Raw genomic sequence first — 16,256 nt, 5'->3', positions numbered from 1 at the left:
TTGCCGTGCAAGAAACTAAGGTTGATGGGGATGAAGAGACCGGGAGCATGGTGCGACGTTTCACGGCTAGATTTTACGCCATTGTTAGCCACGCAGTTGGGACATCGGCCGGGTGTGTATTGTTTGTCAAAAAGCTGCCTGGTCTGGTTGTAAAAGGCTACTCCTCATGCTCTTCTGGACGGTGGGTTGTGGCTGATTGTGGATACAGCGGTGTTGAGTGGCGCATTATTTGTGTGTACGCTCCTAACTGTGTGGAGGAAAGAACAGTGTTTTTCGAGAATCTTATGCAGCAGTTAAGTACGGAAAGGCAGGTAGTATTGCTGGGCGATTTTAACTGTGTACTGAATGCTCGAGACAAAACCAGCACACGCGGATTCAGAGACAAGAGCACTGAAGTGTTATGCCAGTTAACAAGTGAATGGAATTTCGAGGATGTGGCTGATTGCTTGGAAGGGCCGCGTGCCGTTCAGTACACGCACTTCCAAGGTTCTAGCCACGCGCGCCTGGACAGAATTTACGCGTCGCTGGATTTGATTCCTTCATGCAATGAATACCGAGTTGTGCCTATGACACTCACGGATCACTGTTTGGTGCAATGCTTATTCGGCACCAAAAAACGAAGCAATGCATTTAGCTGGGAGTTATGGAAATTGAACAATAAATTGCTTAATGATGATGCCTTTAGACGCGTGGTATTGAATGAATTGATTAAAGTGAGGCCAGGGACTTTGCTCGAAATCTGGAAACAGTGGGAGTTGTGCAAGGAACAGATTAAAATTAAAGCGATTGACAGATCAAGTTGCCTGGTGTACGAGAAGAAAATTACAGAAACCCAGCTTAAGGCTTTGCTTGCAAAACTACACGAACAGGAATGTAAGGCACCCGGTAGATGGATAGAGGATATTCGAAAAATAAAAGAACAAATTAACTTGATAGAAGAAGACAGATACCAAGGAGCGTTAGTGCGTGCAAGAGCGGAAAAATTGGCCATGGATGAGACGCCGACAAAAAGATCGTTGGGAATAGAAAAAGCAAATGCAAGGCGAAATCACGTGGCAGAGGTAGATTGGGCAGGACGCACAGAAACCGATAACGAAGGAATCGCGAAAGCTTTCCGGGAGTTTTATGAAGATCTATTTTCGTCCCGAGAGGTTTATTTGGACCGTTTTAAAGAATCCTTTCTTGACGCGATGCCAAAAATTGACGAGGAACAAAAAGAAAGACTGGAGCGGCCAATAAGCGAAAAAGAAGTGCAGCAGGCAATAGAAAATTTAAACCCAGGGAAATCACCCGGGCCTGATGGCCTGAGTGCGGCTTTTTATAAAGCGTTCAAGGAACAGCTATCTCCTTTGTTGTGTGCCTTATTTAATGAAGCGTATGAACTGAAGTTACTGCCTGCGTCTTTCGGATCGTCGCACACAGTACTTATTCCGAAAACTGACCAACCAGATAAGCTTAGGCAGTTGTCGTCTTACAGGCCCATTGCTCTGACAAACGTTGATTACAAGATTTATATGAAGGTGCTTGCTGGCAGACTACAAACGGTTATATGCGAACTAGTGGGCCCTCACGAAACGTGCGGTATCAAAGGGCGATCTATCTTTCAGAACATTCACAAAGCGCGGAGTGTGCTCGAATGCTGCGATGCAACTCATGCATGTGTTGCGTTACTGCAGTTGGACTTGGAGAAAGCTTTTGATTGTGTGGCACATACTATTCTGTTCAGTATATTAGACTATGTTAATGTCGGCTCTGTTATTCGAGAGGGAGTGACCTTGGCGTACCGTAACTGCACTACGAGATTAATTGTCAATAAGTCACTGGGGGCCCCCATCAACGTACGACGTTCGGTGCGCCAAGGTTGCCCCCTCAGCCCTCTTTTGTTCGGCATTTATATTGAAACATTGTGTTTAAGCATCCTACAAAACAATGACATTGATGGCTTTCGACTGCAGGAGACAGAAGTCAAATTGCTGGCTTACGCAGATGACGTTGCGGTTTTTTGTGTGAATAAAGAGAGTATAAAGAGGACAGTGGATGTGGTAAAACATTTTAGCAAAGTCACAGGGAGTAAAGTTAACTGGGGTAAGTGCTTGGGATTTTGGCACGGTGAATGGCAGCTGACCCCCGACACTTTCGCTAATGTGTCGTGGGTTACAACGCCTGCAAAGTACTTGGGTGTGCCCTTGAAATTTTACAAGGAAAGTGAGCCATACTGGCTAGAGAAGGTCAAAGAAACCCGTGAAAAAGCGGAGAAATGGAAAAGCGCTCAATTATCAATATTTGCAAGAGCCGCAGTTTGCAACCTGTTTTTAATTAGTAAGCTATGGTATGTAATGCAAGTGTTGCATTGCTCCCGTGTAAATGTGCAAAAATTGCATCGAGTTTTTGCGGTGTTTGTTTGGGCCTCGAGTTGGGAGAGGTGCAGTCGGACAAATTTGTTCCGGCAGGTGAAGCATGGGGGGCTTGGTCTGGGTCATTTGTTTGTGCGACAGATTGTCAACCGGTTTATGTTTTTTAGGGATGCCAGCGATCCATTCCTGCGCACAGTGTGTCAACAAAGACTTGGTCGAGCGTTGCCTGATTTCGTAGTTTATACTCAATGTATGCCTGGTTCTCTGTTTGGATTCTTTAGGGAAATTGTTTTGAGCGTGATATTCTTAAGTGCACGTTTTTCGAAAGAGTATTTAAGTAATGTTAACAGGAGAACATTATACAAGGATGTTTGTGAAGTGGTGTTCCCGGTGCCCTTGTACCGAGCTTTATACTATGGAGGCACAGGAAGTAATGTATTAAAACGCGTAAAGAAAATGCAAGTTGCCCCGGGAGCTAAAACGTTTTTCTTTATGCTACATACCGGTACTTTGAGTGTAAAATCATTTATGGAGGAGAAGGGTATGTTCCTACCGTGGGGGACCCAATGTCTCATCTGCAAACAGCCAGAGACAATAGATCACGTGTTTTTGCATTGCTGGGAGGGGGTATATTTGTGGGATGTTCTGCAAAGGACAATAAAAAAACAGTTGCCACTTGATTCCCATGGCATTAGGTATTTGCCATTGGATAACCACGATGATATGCCGTTAGACCAGGTTATGTTAATATGCCTCCACAGTATATGGCGCGCACGAATGGCTGGTTATCACTGCGATCCAGATGCACGGCCAGCCCGCATGTATTTCCGTGAAAGTGTGCAGCGATGGCTCAACGTGCTTAAATTGCAACCATGTGCTCCCGAGTGGCTGTCAAAGCTGGAACCTTTGACGGTGCTCAAGGAATTTTAACATGACAATGCCTGCCCCTCAGTGGGTGTTAGGCAACGCTAGCTACCTTTGTGTACATATATTATTCCTTTTTTTCCTGTTGTTTTGAGTTCCAGTGCTATGTATTTGTGTCAAAGCCAGGCAATAAAGAAAAAAAAAGAGTGGCGCAGTGGAAGGGGGTTGGCCCATAACCCAGAGGTCCGTGGATCGAAACCACGCTCTGCTACTGATATTTTTTGTTTTTCACTAAGCAATCCCGAAGATACAAATGCACTGCTAATTTCCACACCCTTGTGCCCAGCAGAGTGGCGCAGCGGATTCCACTTCCGGCCACCGAGTGTGACGGACGTGATTATCATGGGCTTCCAAGGAGCGGATTCAGCGGCCCAGTTGGGCCGTGGTATCAGGAGCACGGAAATGCCTACCAAGGATTATGAACTGGTTCTACCGCATCTGCCTACAGGTGCGAGTGTTTTGCACACTGTTTTTTTGCATGGCGACATAAAAGCCAGGCCGTACCGGGTGGAGCACTTTCGAGACTCCCTCGCTCGTCTTTCACTGCTGCCGGAAGTGGTTGCCCTTGGGGCATATCAAATGAATCACGTGTGGGCGGTAACGTTTAAAGGTGAAGAGGCGAAAGCGAAGATTTTGCAAGCCCAATCTATTGAAGCGAAGGAACACCGCTGCGTGGTCATTGACCCCAGTAACCAAGGCATCAGGTTGAAGCTTTTCTGGCTGCTTCACGGCGTGCAAGACGATGATGTGCGAACGGCGTTGGTGGCTTTTGGAAAAGTGACTGAAATTTCAAGAGACAAGTGGAAAGTGCAAGGGTGTGTCGACAAGGCTTCAACGACACGAACGGTCACGCTGAAGCTAAAAGTGGGCGTGACCATTGAGGACCTGCCGCATCAGCTTCGGGTCGCCGAGGACGTCGCACTCGTCCACGTCCAAGGCAGAGCCCCGCTTTGCCTCCGGCGCCGCGGGAAAGGTCATATACGGCATGATTGTCGTGTGCCGCGCTGCGCGCTGTGTCGTCGCTTCGGCCATGACGAGTCCCAGTGTGTGCGCACGTATGCGAACGTTGCAGGCCCCGTGCCGAGTGAAGTGGAAGGCGAGCACTTGATGGACGCAGTGAACGCTGAGGAAGCGAGCAGTGGAATCACTGAGGAGGCAGAACAGAAGGAGCAATCCTCTGAGAAGACCCCTGACCTCAAAGAACACTGTGAGTCAGATTTGAAAGCTCCGTTGTCGAATGTTGCTGGGACAGAGACACCCTCGAAAGAAAACGGCAATGCCAGTGCTGCAAGCCCAGCTTCGGCTACGCAACACAATGAAGAACAGGGAGACACTGAAGCTGAGATGCCAGCTGCTTCTACCTTGCCTGTGAAGCGTGTGCACGAAGACAGTGTCAACGAGGGATCAACCCAAGGAGGAGCGGAAAACGGACAGCCTCCACTGAAGGCGGCCCCCCCTTCGCCGGTCGTCCCTCAAGCCAAGGCCAAACGTGCCTCCAGACCGGAGAACTGTGTCACCTGTGCCTCCGCCATAGCGGGGGTGCCCTTTTCGGTTGAGACGTCACAAGCCCGGTCCATGATCGCGAGCAGCGCTTGGAACGACGGACAGACTCGCCAAAAGGAAGAATGGTCATCCCATGCAACAGTTAAACCGCAATCCTGTCTTTCTGCAGAAGAGATGTGAGTGAAATGTTTCGCGATTTATAATTTCTTAAGATGGCGACCTATTTATCCACTAGCTTGCGCGTAGCTACGCAAAATGGGAGGAGGCTGTCAACGCGTCGGAGACAACAGCAGCTAACCGCCTTCTGCTGGAAAATGAAATTGATGTGCTAGCAGTTCAAGAGAGCAAAATAGAAAGCGAACAACAAACAGATAAAATGGCTGAAATATATCGTTCTAGATATAGTGTTTGGGTTTCTCATGCTGTTGGAAGATCGGGGGGGGGGGGGTGCAATTTTCATCCGAAATTGCATAGAGTGTGTACAGTCTGTGTTCTCGTGTGATAGTGGACGGCTACTGATATGTGATTTCTGTTTTTCTGGATTGGACTGGAGAGTGATCTGCGTTCATGCGCCGGCTAAAACGTTTGAGCGGGAAGAGTTTTTTCACTATATGACATCCTTCCTAATACATGAGAGGCGTGTTCTCCTGCTGGGAGACTTCAACTGTGTCTGTAGACCGGAAGATAGAACAACAGACCGTGTCCTTCGTGACAAGAGTGCAGAGTTACTTATTGACTTTGTTAATGAGGCAAAACTTGAAGATGCTGGCTGTATAATGACGCATGAAGGCCAAGCAAAGTTCACGCACTTTCAAGGTAGCTGTCATGCAAGGTTGGACCGAATATATGTTCCCATTGATTGTGTGCCCTTGTGCTCGGAATATCAAACACTTCCCATGAGCTTTAGTTACCACTCTCTCGTAATGATTACTCTAGGCATGAAAAGTGAGGCAACAAAGTTCAATTGGGAGCTATGGAAATTTAATGGAAAAACTGCTGCTGGATGAAGAATTTACCACTAAAGTTAAAGAATATATTAAGCATATGTTACAAAATGACTCTAATTTTATACAAGCATGGGAGCAGTTTAAGTGCGATATAAAATAGCTGCTATTGACCGAGCATGCACTCTCCGACGTAAAGAAAGAGAACAAGAAAAAGAACTTCGTAGCACACTTGAATACATGCTTAGCATGGAGAGCGTTAAGCCTGGCTTGTTCGCCCAAGATATAAAAAAGATAAAAACCAAACTTGAGGTGATAGACGAAGAGAAGTATCGCGGTGCGGTGACAAGGGCACGCAGCGAAAAATTGTGGCTCGGAGAGACGCCCACGAAAAGGGCACTTAGTGACGAAAAAAGGTACGCAGTTTCAAAAGAGATAAAAGAAATCTGGTATCAGAACGTAGTTACCTCGGAAAAGGTGAAGCTGCGACTTCACTGGATGTTGTACGGTGTGGCAGACGACGACATCCGGACGGCTTTTGCGGCTTTTGGGAAGGTGACCGAGGTGACCCGGGAGAGGTGGAGAGTTCAAGGCGTCAGGGAGAAGGGGTCCACCACGAGGACTGTGCTCCTGAAATTGAATCCCGGCATTAAGGTCGACGACTTACCTCACGAGCTGCGAGTGGCCGGAGAGCTGGCCCTTGTCGTGGTGCCTGGACGAGCGATGCAGTGCCTGCGCTGCCGCGGTACCGGTCACGTTCGACGAGAATGTAAGGTGCCGCGTTGTCCAAAGTGTAGACGCTACGGTCATGACGAGGCTGCCTGTGTGCTTTCGTACGCTTCGGCCGCGGGACATGGAACTGCGGAACGGTCGGCGGAGCTCACCATGGACGTGGTCGAGGCGGAGGAGGCGGCGAAGGGTGCCGGAGAGGTGCGAACGCAGACACGGGAGACGGATTCGTCGGTGGACGCGGCAGAAAGCGGCAATGCTGCGAGGGATGTGGGGAGAGCGGACTCTGCACCTGAGCTCCCTAGCAATGAGGAAGGCACGTCACCTGAGCCGGGAAACGGTATGGAACAGGATAATGGGGAGGAGCAGTCGGACACCAGCGGTGTTCGTAAGCCAGGCGTCCCAGCCCCAGCCAAGCGATCCCACACACAGTCCGAACCCGAAGGTAACCAGGCGTCAGCCCCCAGCGTCGACGAGCCACCAGCAAAAACGGGGCAATCCCGGCGGTCCACGCTACGTCCGCGGCCAAACATTTCATCAGAGAGACGTGCAGCGGATAAAGTGCCCCCGCTGCCGGGTCAGCCGCTCGCACCGGACGGGGATGGATCCAACGACGGCGTCTAGCAACGCGCTAAACGGGAAAGGTAAGCACCATGCTTTCGGTCTCTTCACCCTTGATGAAAATGGCGCCCGAAACCACCTTAAGAGTAGCCACGGTAAATGTCAGGGGATTTGCAGGCAAAAAGAAGCAGAGCCAGGTGCACCGGCTCTTAACTGACCACGATATTGACGTGCTTGCTGTGCAAGAAACTAAGGTTGATGGGGAGGAAGAGACCGGGAGCATGGTGCGACGTTTCACGGCTAGATTTTATGCCATTGTTAGCCACGCAGTTGGGACATCGGCCGGGTGTGTATTGTTCGTCAAAAAGCTGCCTGGTCTGGTTGTAAAGGGCTACTCCTCATGCTCTTCTGGACGGTGTGTAGTGGCTGATTGTGTATACAGTGGTGTTGAGTGGCGCATTACTTGTGTGTACGCTCCTAACTGTGTGGAGGAAAGAACAGTGTTTTTCGAGAATGTTATGCAGCAGTTAAGTACGGAAAGGCAGGTAGTATTGCTGGGCGATTTTAACTGTGTACTGAATGCTCGAGACAAAACCAGCACACGCGGATTCAGAGACAAGAGCACTGAAGTGTTATGCCAGTTAATAAGCGAATGGAATATGGAGGATGTGGCTGATTGCTTGTAAGGGCCGCGTGCCGTTCAGTACACGCACTTCCAAGGTTCTAGCCACGCGCGCCTGGACGGAATTTACGCGTCGCTGGATTTGATTCCTTCATGCAATGAATACCGAGTTGTGCCTATGACATTCACGGATCACTGTTTGGTGCAGTGCTTATTCGGCACCAAAAAACGAAGCAATGCATTTAGCTGGGAGTTATGGAAATTGAACAATAAATTGCTTAATGATGATGCCTTTAGACGCGTGGTATTGAATGAATTGATTAAAGTGAGGCCAGGGACTTTGCTCGAAATCTGGAAACAGTGGGAGTTGTGCAAGGAACAGATTAAAATTAAAGCCATTGACAGATCCAGTTCCCTGCTGTACGAGAAGAAAATTACAGAAACCCAGCTTAAGGCTTTGCTTGCAAAACTACACGAACAGGAATGTAAGGCACCCGGCAGATGGATAGAGGATAGTCGAAAAATAAAAACAGATTAACTTGATAGAAGAAGACAGATACCAAGGAGCGTTAGTGCGTGCAAGAGCGGAAAAATTGGCCATGGATGAGACGCCGACAAAAAGATCGTTGGGAATAGAAAAAGCAAATGCAAGGCGAAATCACGTGGCAGAGGTAGATTGGGCAGGACGCACAGAAACCGATAACGAAGGAATCGCGAAAGCTTTCCGGGAGTATTATGAAGATCTATTTTCGTCCCGAGAGGTTTATTTGGACCGTTTTAAAGAATCCTTTCTTGACGCGATGCCAAAAATTGACGAGGAACAAAAAGAAAGACTGGAGCGGCCAATAAGCGAAAAAGAAGTGCAGCAGGCAATAGAAAATTTAAACCCAGGGAAATCACCCGGGCCTGATGGCCTGAGTGCGGCTTTTTATAAAGCGTTCAAGGAACAGCTATCTCCTTTGTTGTGTGCTTTATTTAATGAGCCTGCGTCTTTCGGATCGTCGCACACAGTACTTATTCCGAAAACTGACCAACCAGATAAGCTTAGGCAGTTGTCGTCTTACAGGCCCATTGCTCTGACAAACGTTGATTACAAGATTTATATGAAGGTGCTTGCTGGCAGACTACAAACGGTTATATGCGAACTAGTGGGCCCTCACCAAACGTGCGGTATCAAAGGGCGATCTATCTTTCAGAACATTCACAAAGCGCGGAGTGTGCTCGAATGCTGCGATGCAACTCATGCATGTGTTGCGTTACTGCAGTTGGACTTGGAGAAAGCTTTTGATTGTGTGGCACATACTATTCTGTTCAGCATATTAGACTATGTTAATGTCGGCTCTGTTATTCGAGAGGGAGTGGCTTTGGCGTAGCGTAACTGCACTACGAGATTAATTGTCAATAAGTCACTGGGGGCCCCCATCAACGTACGACGTTCGGTGCGCCAAGGTTGCCCCCTCAGCCCTCTTTTGTTCGGCATTTATATTGAAACGTTGTGTTTAAGCATCCTACGAAACAATGACATTGATGGTTTTCGACTGCAGGAGTCAGAAGTCAAATTGCTGGCTTACGCAGACGACGTTGCGGTTTTTTGTGTAAATAAAGAGAGTATAAAGAGGACAGTGGATGTGGTAAAACATTTTAGCAAAGTCACAGGGAGTAAAGTTAACTGGGGCAAGTGCCTGGGATTTTGGCACGGAGAATGGCAGCTGACCCCCGACACTTTCGCTAATGTGTCGTGGGTTAGAACGCTTGCAAAGTACTTGGGTGTGCCCTTGAAATTTTACAAGGAAAGCGAGCCATACTGGCTAGAGCAAGTCAAAGGAACCAGTGAAAAAGCGGAGAAATGGAAAAGCGCTCAATTATCAATATTTGCAAGAGCCGCAGTTTGCAACCTGTTTTTAATTGGTAAGTTATGGTATGTTATGCAAGTGTTGCATTGCTCTCGTGTAAATGTGCATAAATTACATCGAGTTTTTGCGGTGTTTGTGTGGGCCTCGAGTTGGGAGATGTGCAGTCGGACAAATTTGTTCCGGCAGGTGAAGCAATGGGGGGCTTGGTCTGGGTCATTTGTTTGTGCGACAGATTGTCAACCGGTTTATGTTTTTTAGGGATGCCAGCGATCCATTCCTGCGCATAGTGTGTCAACAAAGACTTGATCGAGCGTTGCCTGATTTCGTAGTTTATACTCAATGTATGCCTGGTTCTCTGTTTGGATTCTTTAGGGAAATTGTTTTGAGCGTAAAATTCTTAAGTGCACGTTTTTCGAAAGAGTATTTAAGTAATGTTAACAGGAGAACATTATACAAGGATGCTTGTGAAGTGATGTTCCCGGTGCCCTTGTACCGAGCTTTATACTATGGATGCACAGGAAGTAATGTATTAAAACGCGTAAAGAAAATGCAAGTTGCCCCGGGAGCTAAAACGTTTTTCTTTATGCTACATACCGGTACTTTGAGTGTAAAATCATTTATGGAGGAGAAGTAATGTTCCTACCATGGGGGGCCCAATGTCTCATCTGCCAACAGCCAGAGACAATAGATCACGTGTATTTGCATTGCTGGGAGGGGGTATATTTGTGGGATGTTCTGCAAAGGACAATAAAAAAACAGTTGCCACTTGATTCCCATGGCATTAGGTATTTGCCATTGGATAATCACGATGATATGCCGTTAGACCAGGTTATGTTAATGTGCCTCCACAGTATATGGCGCGCACGAATGGCTGGTTATCACTGCGATCCAGATGCACGGCCAGCCCGCATGTATTTCCGTGAAAGTGTGCAGCGATGGCTCGACATGCTTAAATTGCAACCATGTGCTCCCGAGTGGCTGTCAAAGCTGGAACCTTTGACGGTGCTCAAGGAATTTTAACATGACAATGCCTGCCCCTCAGTGGGTGTTAGGCAACACTAGCTACCTTTGTGTACATATATTATTCCTTTTTTTCCTGTTGTTTTGAGTTCCAGTGCTGTGTATTTGTGCCAAAGCCAGGCAATAAAGAAAAAAAAAAAGCAGAGTGGCGCAGTGGAAGCGTGCTGGGCCCATAACCCAGAGGTCCGTGGATCGAAACCACGCTCTGCTACTGATATTTATTGTTTTTCACTGAGCAACCCCGAAGATACAAATACACTGCTAATTCCCCACCTTTGTGCCCAGCATAGTGGCGCAGTGGAAGCGTGCTGGGCCCATAACCCAGAGTTCCGTGGATCGAAACCCAGAGGTCCGGCGAACCAGGACGTGCGACTCAAACTTCACTGGCTGCTACACAACGTGCCAGACGAGGATGTTCGTGCTGCATTTGCGCCGTACGGAAAGGTGTCGGAGGTTTCCCGGGAGCGCTGGCGTGTTAAAGGTATGCTAGAAAAGGGCTCCACCACTAGACTCGTCACGCTGAAGCTGAAAGCTGGCTTGAAGCTCGACGACCTGCCGCATCAGTTGAATGTTAGCGGCGAGCTGGCGCTAGTGATTGTGCCAGGCAGACCCCCGTTGTGCCTACGCTGCCGGAGTACGGGTCACATCCGCAAAGAGTGCCGGGTTCCTCGCTGGGGAACCTGCCGACGGTTCGGGCATGAAGACAACCAGTGTGCACGAACCTACGCTAGCACTGCCGGACCTGGGACCAGCGAAGACTCGTCCGAGTTAATTATGGACGAGGCGGATGCGGAGGAGGCTGCTGACATTAGAGGTCAGTCAACGAAACAGGACGCGCCTTCCATGACGGTTTTAAAGAAGAATAAGGTGACGGTCTCTAATGAACAGAATGAAACTCTGCATGTCTTGAACGTTCCATCCCAGGACCATGAAAGCGCGTCAAAGGAAGCGTCAGAAGACGTAATCAAATTTTCTGATGCTGAGGACCATCTCAGTACTGAGCCTTCCTGTACTGATGCCATGGAGGTTGGGCCGGAGACAGCAGCCTTAATTGCCGCGAAACGTCCGCACGAGGAAAGCGTCGAGGAGACTCAGCTGCCAGGCGGTGTTTGTGGTGAGCCGCCTCCGAAAACAGCGGGCATCCGAAGAGCAACTTTGCGACCGAAGCCGAACTTCTCGGCCCACACGCGGCCGGCGGGGAAACCGCCTCCGTAGTTTTGTGGTGTCCTGAATGATTTGTGGGTCGGCTGCCTACCGACCAGCGTCAGGAACATTCTGCAACCAAGAGGGGCGTGTGTGAAAAAAAAAATGAAAGACGGTGCTTGGACTTCGTTTGAATGCAGCCCGATGTTCTGCTGGGAGGACATTACATGCACACATACGCCGCTGTTCTTCTGAAGCGGAGGCCACGCAACCATGAAGGTAGGCACCATACTGGTACGGGCGTCTATTTTTAATTCATGACTCTTAAGCTTAATTCGCCGTTACACGTAGCTACTTTGAATGTCGGAGGGCTGGGAGCGAGAAGGCGACAATGCCAGCTCAGTCGCCTCCTTGTGGATAATGATATAGATATAGCAGCTGTGCAAGAGTCAAAGATTGAGAGCCAAGAAAGCACTGACCGTATGGTGGCTTCTTTTCAAGCAAACTTTTATGTGTGTGTATGCCATTCTGTTGGTGTATCGGGTGGATGCCTTTTATTTATACGTAACACGCTGGGAGTAAGCGTAGAGTCCCTTTTTGTCTGTCCAAGTGGTCGGCTTTTGGTTACTGATTTTACCTACTGTAATTTATGCTGGCGTGTTGTGTGTGTGTGTATGCTCTCAATTCAAAATGCGAACGTAAATCGTTTTTTAAGTCTATTGAATTGTGGCTGAAGACTGACAAAATCTTGCTTGTACTTGGTGACTAGAACTGTGTGTGCTCAGCTGTGGACCGAGCGGCGAAGTGTAAACCGCGAACAGACAGAAGCTCCGACCTGTTGAATGCACTTGTGCATGAGCATGGCCTTGAGGATGTTGGCAGTGTGTTCTCCACTGGAAACCAGCCAGAGTTCACACACTTTCAGCGAGATAGCCATGCTAGATTAGACAAGGTGTATGCCTCGGTTGATCTTGTTTCCCTATGTACTGCATAAGAGGTCAAGCCTGTGTCTTTCAGTGATCATTGTCTCGTGAGTGCAGTGTTTGGTAGGAAAGGGAAGATATCGCGCTTTAACTGGCACCTATGGAAACTGAATGCCAAGCTTCTCGCCGATGAAGAGTTCCTTATGGAAGTTAAGACCGAGTTTGAAAATCGTCTTGCTATGCGACCAGTAAGTTTTGCAGCGGAATGGGACAGCTTCAAAGAGTGGGTCAAATTGAAATCCATAGAAAAGAGCAGTAAGGTGCGGCATAAAGAGAAAGAAAAATTAAATGAACTGAATGAACAACTCCAGTTTCTTTTGAGCATGGAAAGTTCAGTGCCAGGGCATTTCGCCAGTAAAATACGAGAGATAAAAAGTGAGTTGGAAACAATCGACAGTGAAAGATACACAGCGGCTGTTATACGTGCAAGGGCTGAAAAACTTTGGGCTGGAGAAGTACCGACAAAACGAGCGCTAGCAGACGAGGAAAGATACGCCTGCCAGAAAGAAATAAGGAGTATAAGATATGCCGGCCATATCACTGAAGATGCTAAAGATATTCAGCGTGCTGTAGCAGAGCACTTCGAAGAACTGCTTAGCGCTAAGCTTGAGACTGTAGGCGGCTTTCGAACAGGTTTTCTAAGACTGATGCCTGCACTGGATGACGAGAGTAAAGCGCGCCTAGAAACACCGGTAACGTTGCAGGAGATACTATCTGCAATAGATGACCTGACACCTGGGAAGGCCCCTGGGCCGGATGGTCTAAGCGCCGCATTCTTTAAATCTTTTCAGCAGTATGCGGCTCAGTTTATGCTCTGTGTAATCACTGAAGCTTATGAACGTAATACTGTTCCATTGTCTTTCTCTACATCGCACATTGTTCTAATACCCAAGACAGATGATCCGGAGAAACGACAGTTGGTGGGGTCATATCGACCGATAAGCCCCACCAATGTTGACTATAAGGTGTACATGAAGGTTTTAGCAAAAAGACTGCAAAGCGTAATAAAAACATTGGTTGGGCCTCATCAAACGTGCGGCATCAAGGGTCGATCCATTGCCACGAATATACATGTCGCAAGAACCGTATTAGAATGCGTTGATGCACTCGGTGGTCAGATAGCCATGATGCAATTAGATTTGGCGAAAGCCTTTGACCGTGTTTCTCACGAAATTCTTTTTTCCATTTTGGAGCATTCTAACCTTGGTGACGTCATAGTGGAGGGCGTTAAAATGGCTTATGCGAACTGCACGACCCGTATTATTGTGAAGGGTGAACTGACTGACAGCATCGCAGTACGGTCATCAGTAAGGCAGGGCTGCCCGCTCTCTCCCTTGCCTTTTGCACTGTATTTAGAGCCACTTTGCTTGGCTATCATTGATAGCGATCGCATTTTAGGATTCAAGCTGCAATCAGCACACGTGAAAATGCTAGCATACGCTGATGACATTGCAGTCTTTTGTGCAACTAGAAAGAGCATCTGTGAAGTCACTGGTGTCGTCCAAACATTTTGTGATCAAACCGGATGCAAGATCAATTGGGAGAAAAGCTCTGGGTTTTGGCACGGTGATTGGGACGTGACACCTGACTTCTTCTGTAAGCTGCGATGGTCTGCTCTCCCAACACGATATCTAGGCGTGCCTTTAGAATGTTATCAAGATCCCAACGTGCACTGGGTGGAAGAAACATCCAGAGTGAAAGAAAAAGCGGATGCGTGGCAAGGAAGGCAACTGTCAATGTTTTCGCGCGCTTCTATTTGCAATGTTTTTCTTATTTCGAGGCTGTGGTACCTCATAAATGTGTTGTGTATCTCACGAACCTCAATTCAGAAAATGCACCGCGGTTTTGCTGTTTTTATTTGGGCATCCACATGGGAAAAAACCGCCCGGACGAATTTGTTTATTTCTGTTAAAAGGGGTGGGCTTGGCCTTGCACATCTGTTCTTGCGTCAGGTGGTCTCGCGATTTATATTCCTCTGTGATCAAAAAGATACCTTTCTAAGAACTGTGATGCAAGTGCGATTGCAGAGGCTGCTCCCTGAATGGATTGTGTCATGTGAAAACATGCCTGGTACTGTGACTGGCTACCTGCGCGAGGTTGATTTTTCGTGCAAGTTGCTAGAAGTGCGGTTTTCTTTTGATTATCTTTCCAATGTTCCCAGAAAAAAACTGTATAAAGATCTCATTGACGTGATGCTGCCGGTGCCTTTTTACCGGGCATTACACTGTGGAGGCCCAGGGCAGGACGTTTTGAAAAGAGTTAAGAAGATGCCCGTGAGGCCATCAGCTAAAACCTTCCTTTTCAAACTTCACTCCAATACGCTCCCTGTTAAAACCTGGCTGAATGAAAAAGGTATCTTCGTCCCATGGACAACAAATTGCCTGTCGTGCAAAAAACGGGAAACAATTGAACACGTTTTCTTACAGTGTTGGGATGCTGTCTTTCTATGGGACGTCCTCCAAAGGACAATTAAAAAGGAACTTCCATTAACTCCTTACGGTATAAGATTCCTACCAGTGCAGAACGATGATGCACCTTATGATTTAATTATGCTTCTTGGCCTCCATAGTTTGTGGAAAACACGAATGCAGGTGCGTCATGCAGATATAGATACACGATCTGCGCGTGAAAACTTTATTGAAAGTGCTGTGTATATACGCGAAACTTTCAGGATACAGCAGGAACCGCCACAATGGCATTCTCTGTTCGATGAGTTGGTGCACTTGAAAAGATTTTAGCCACGTACGCGTTAGCTCAAGTGTAGTTGACGTGTTTTATCATGTGTATTTTTGGTTTGTGCTTCACGGCAATAAAAAAAAAAGCAGAGTGGCGCAGTGGATGCGTGCTGGGCCCATAACCCAGAGGTCCGTGGATCGAAACCACGCTCTGCTACTGATAATTTTACTTTCATTGAGCAACCCCGAAGACACAAATACACGGCTAATTTCCCCACCCATGTGCCCAGCAGAGTGGCGCAGTGGAAGCGTGCTGGGCCCATAACCCAGAGGTCCGTGGATCGAAACCACGCTCTGCTACTGATAATTTTACTTTCATTGAGCAACCCCGAAGACACAAATACACGGCTAATTTCCCCACCCTTGTGCCCAGCAGAGTGGCGCAGTGGAAGCGTGCTGGGCCCATAACCCAGAGGTCCGTGGATCGAAACCACGCTCTACTACTGATAATTTTACTTTCATTGAGCAACCCCGAAGACACAAATACACGGCTAATTTCCCCACCCATGTGCCCAGCAGAGTGGCGCAGTGGAAGCGTGCTGGGCCCATAACCCAGAGGTCCGTGGATCGAAACCACGCTCTGCTACTGATGTTTTTATTTTCATTGAGCAACCGCGAAGATACAAATACACTGCTAATTTCCCCACCCCTGTGCCCAGCAGAGTGGCGCAGTGGAAACGTGCTGGCCCCATAACCCAGAGGTCCGTAGATCGAAACCACGCTCTGCTACTGACATTTTTATTTTCATTGAGCAACCATGAAGATACAAATACACTGCTAATTTTACTTCCCTTGTACCCAGCAGAGTTGCGCAGTGGCAACGTGCTGGCCCAGAGATCCGTGGATCGAAAGCATGCTCTGCAATTGACATTTTATTTTCACTGA

At 47.9% G+C, this 16,256-nt stretch overlaps 1 protein-coding gene and 4 non-coding genes across 5 annotated transcripts; all 5 read left to right on the top strand.

Moving 5' to 3' along the window:
• The first annotated feature begins 3,620 nt into the window (after positions 1-3,620).
• Positions 3,621-5,300, top strand: LOC146209552 (uncharacterized). The gene is made up of 2 exons (XM_084580464.1): positions 3,621-4,485; positions 5,287-5,300. The coding sequence occupies exons 1-2, from the start codon at positions 3,621-3,623 to the stop codon at positions 5,298-5,300; spliced, it is 879 nt and encodes a 292-aa protein (XP_084436590.1).
• Positions 5,301-10,649: 5,349 nt separating this feature from the next.
• Positions 10,650-10,721, top strand: TRNAM-CAU (transfer RNA methionine (anticodon CAU)). The gene has a single exon. It is a non-coding gene; the product is annotated as a tRNA-Met (tRNA).
• A 4,735-nt stretch (positions 10,722-15,456) lies between these two features.
• On the top strand, positions 15,457-15,528 carry TRNAM-CAU (transfer RNA methionine (anticodon CAU)). Its single transcript has one exon. It is a non-coding gene; the product is annotated as a tRNA-Met (tRNA).
• A 71-nt stretch (positions 15,529-15,599) lies between these two features.
• On the top strand, positions 15,600-15,671 carry TRNAM-CAU (transfer RNA methionine (anticodon CAU)). The gene has a single exon. It is a non-coding gene; the product is annotated as a tRNA-Met (tRNA).
• Positions 15,672-15,885: 214 nt separating this feature from the next.
• Positions 15,886-15,957, top strand: TRNAM-CAU (transfer RNA methionine (anticodon CAU)). Its single transcript has one exon. It is a non-coding gene; the product is annotated as a tRNA-Met (tRNA).
• The last annotated feature ends 299 nt before the right edge of the window (positions 15,958-16,256 follow it).

The sequence above is a fragment of the Amblyomma maculatum genome, chromosome 1 (genome assembly GCF_055883805.1).
Source record: "Amblyomma maculatum isolate TAMU_Amacu chromosome 1, ASM5588380v1, whole genome shotgun sequence".
Lineage (NCBI taxonomy): Eukaryota > Metazoa > Arthropoda > Arachnida > Ixodida > Ixodidae > Amblyomma > Amblyomma maculatum.
The sequence above is the reverse complement of the archived record's forward strand: the minus strand, read 5'-3'. Positions and strand labels throughout refer to the sequence as shown.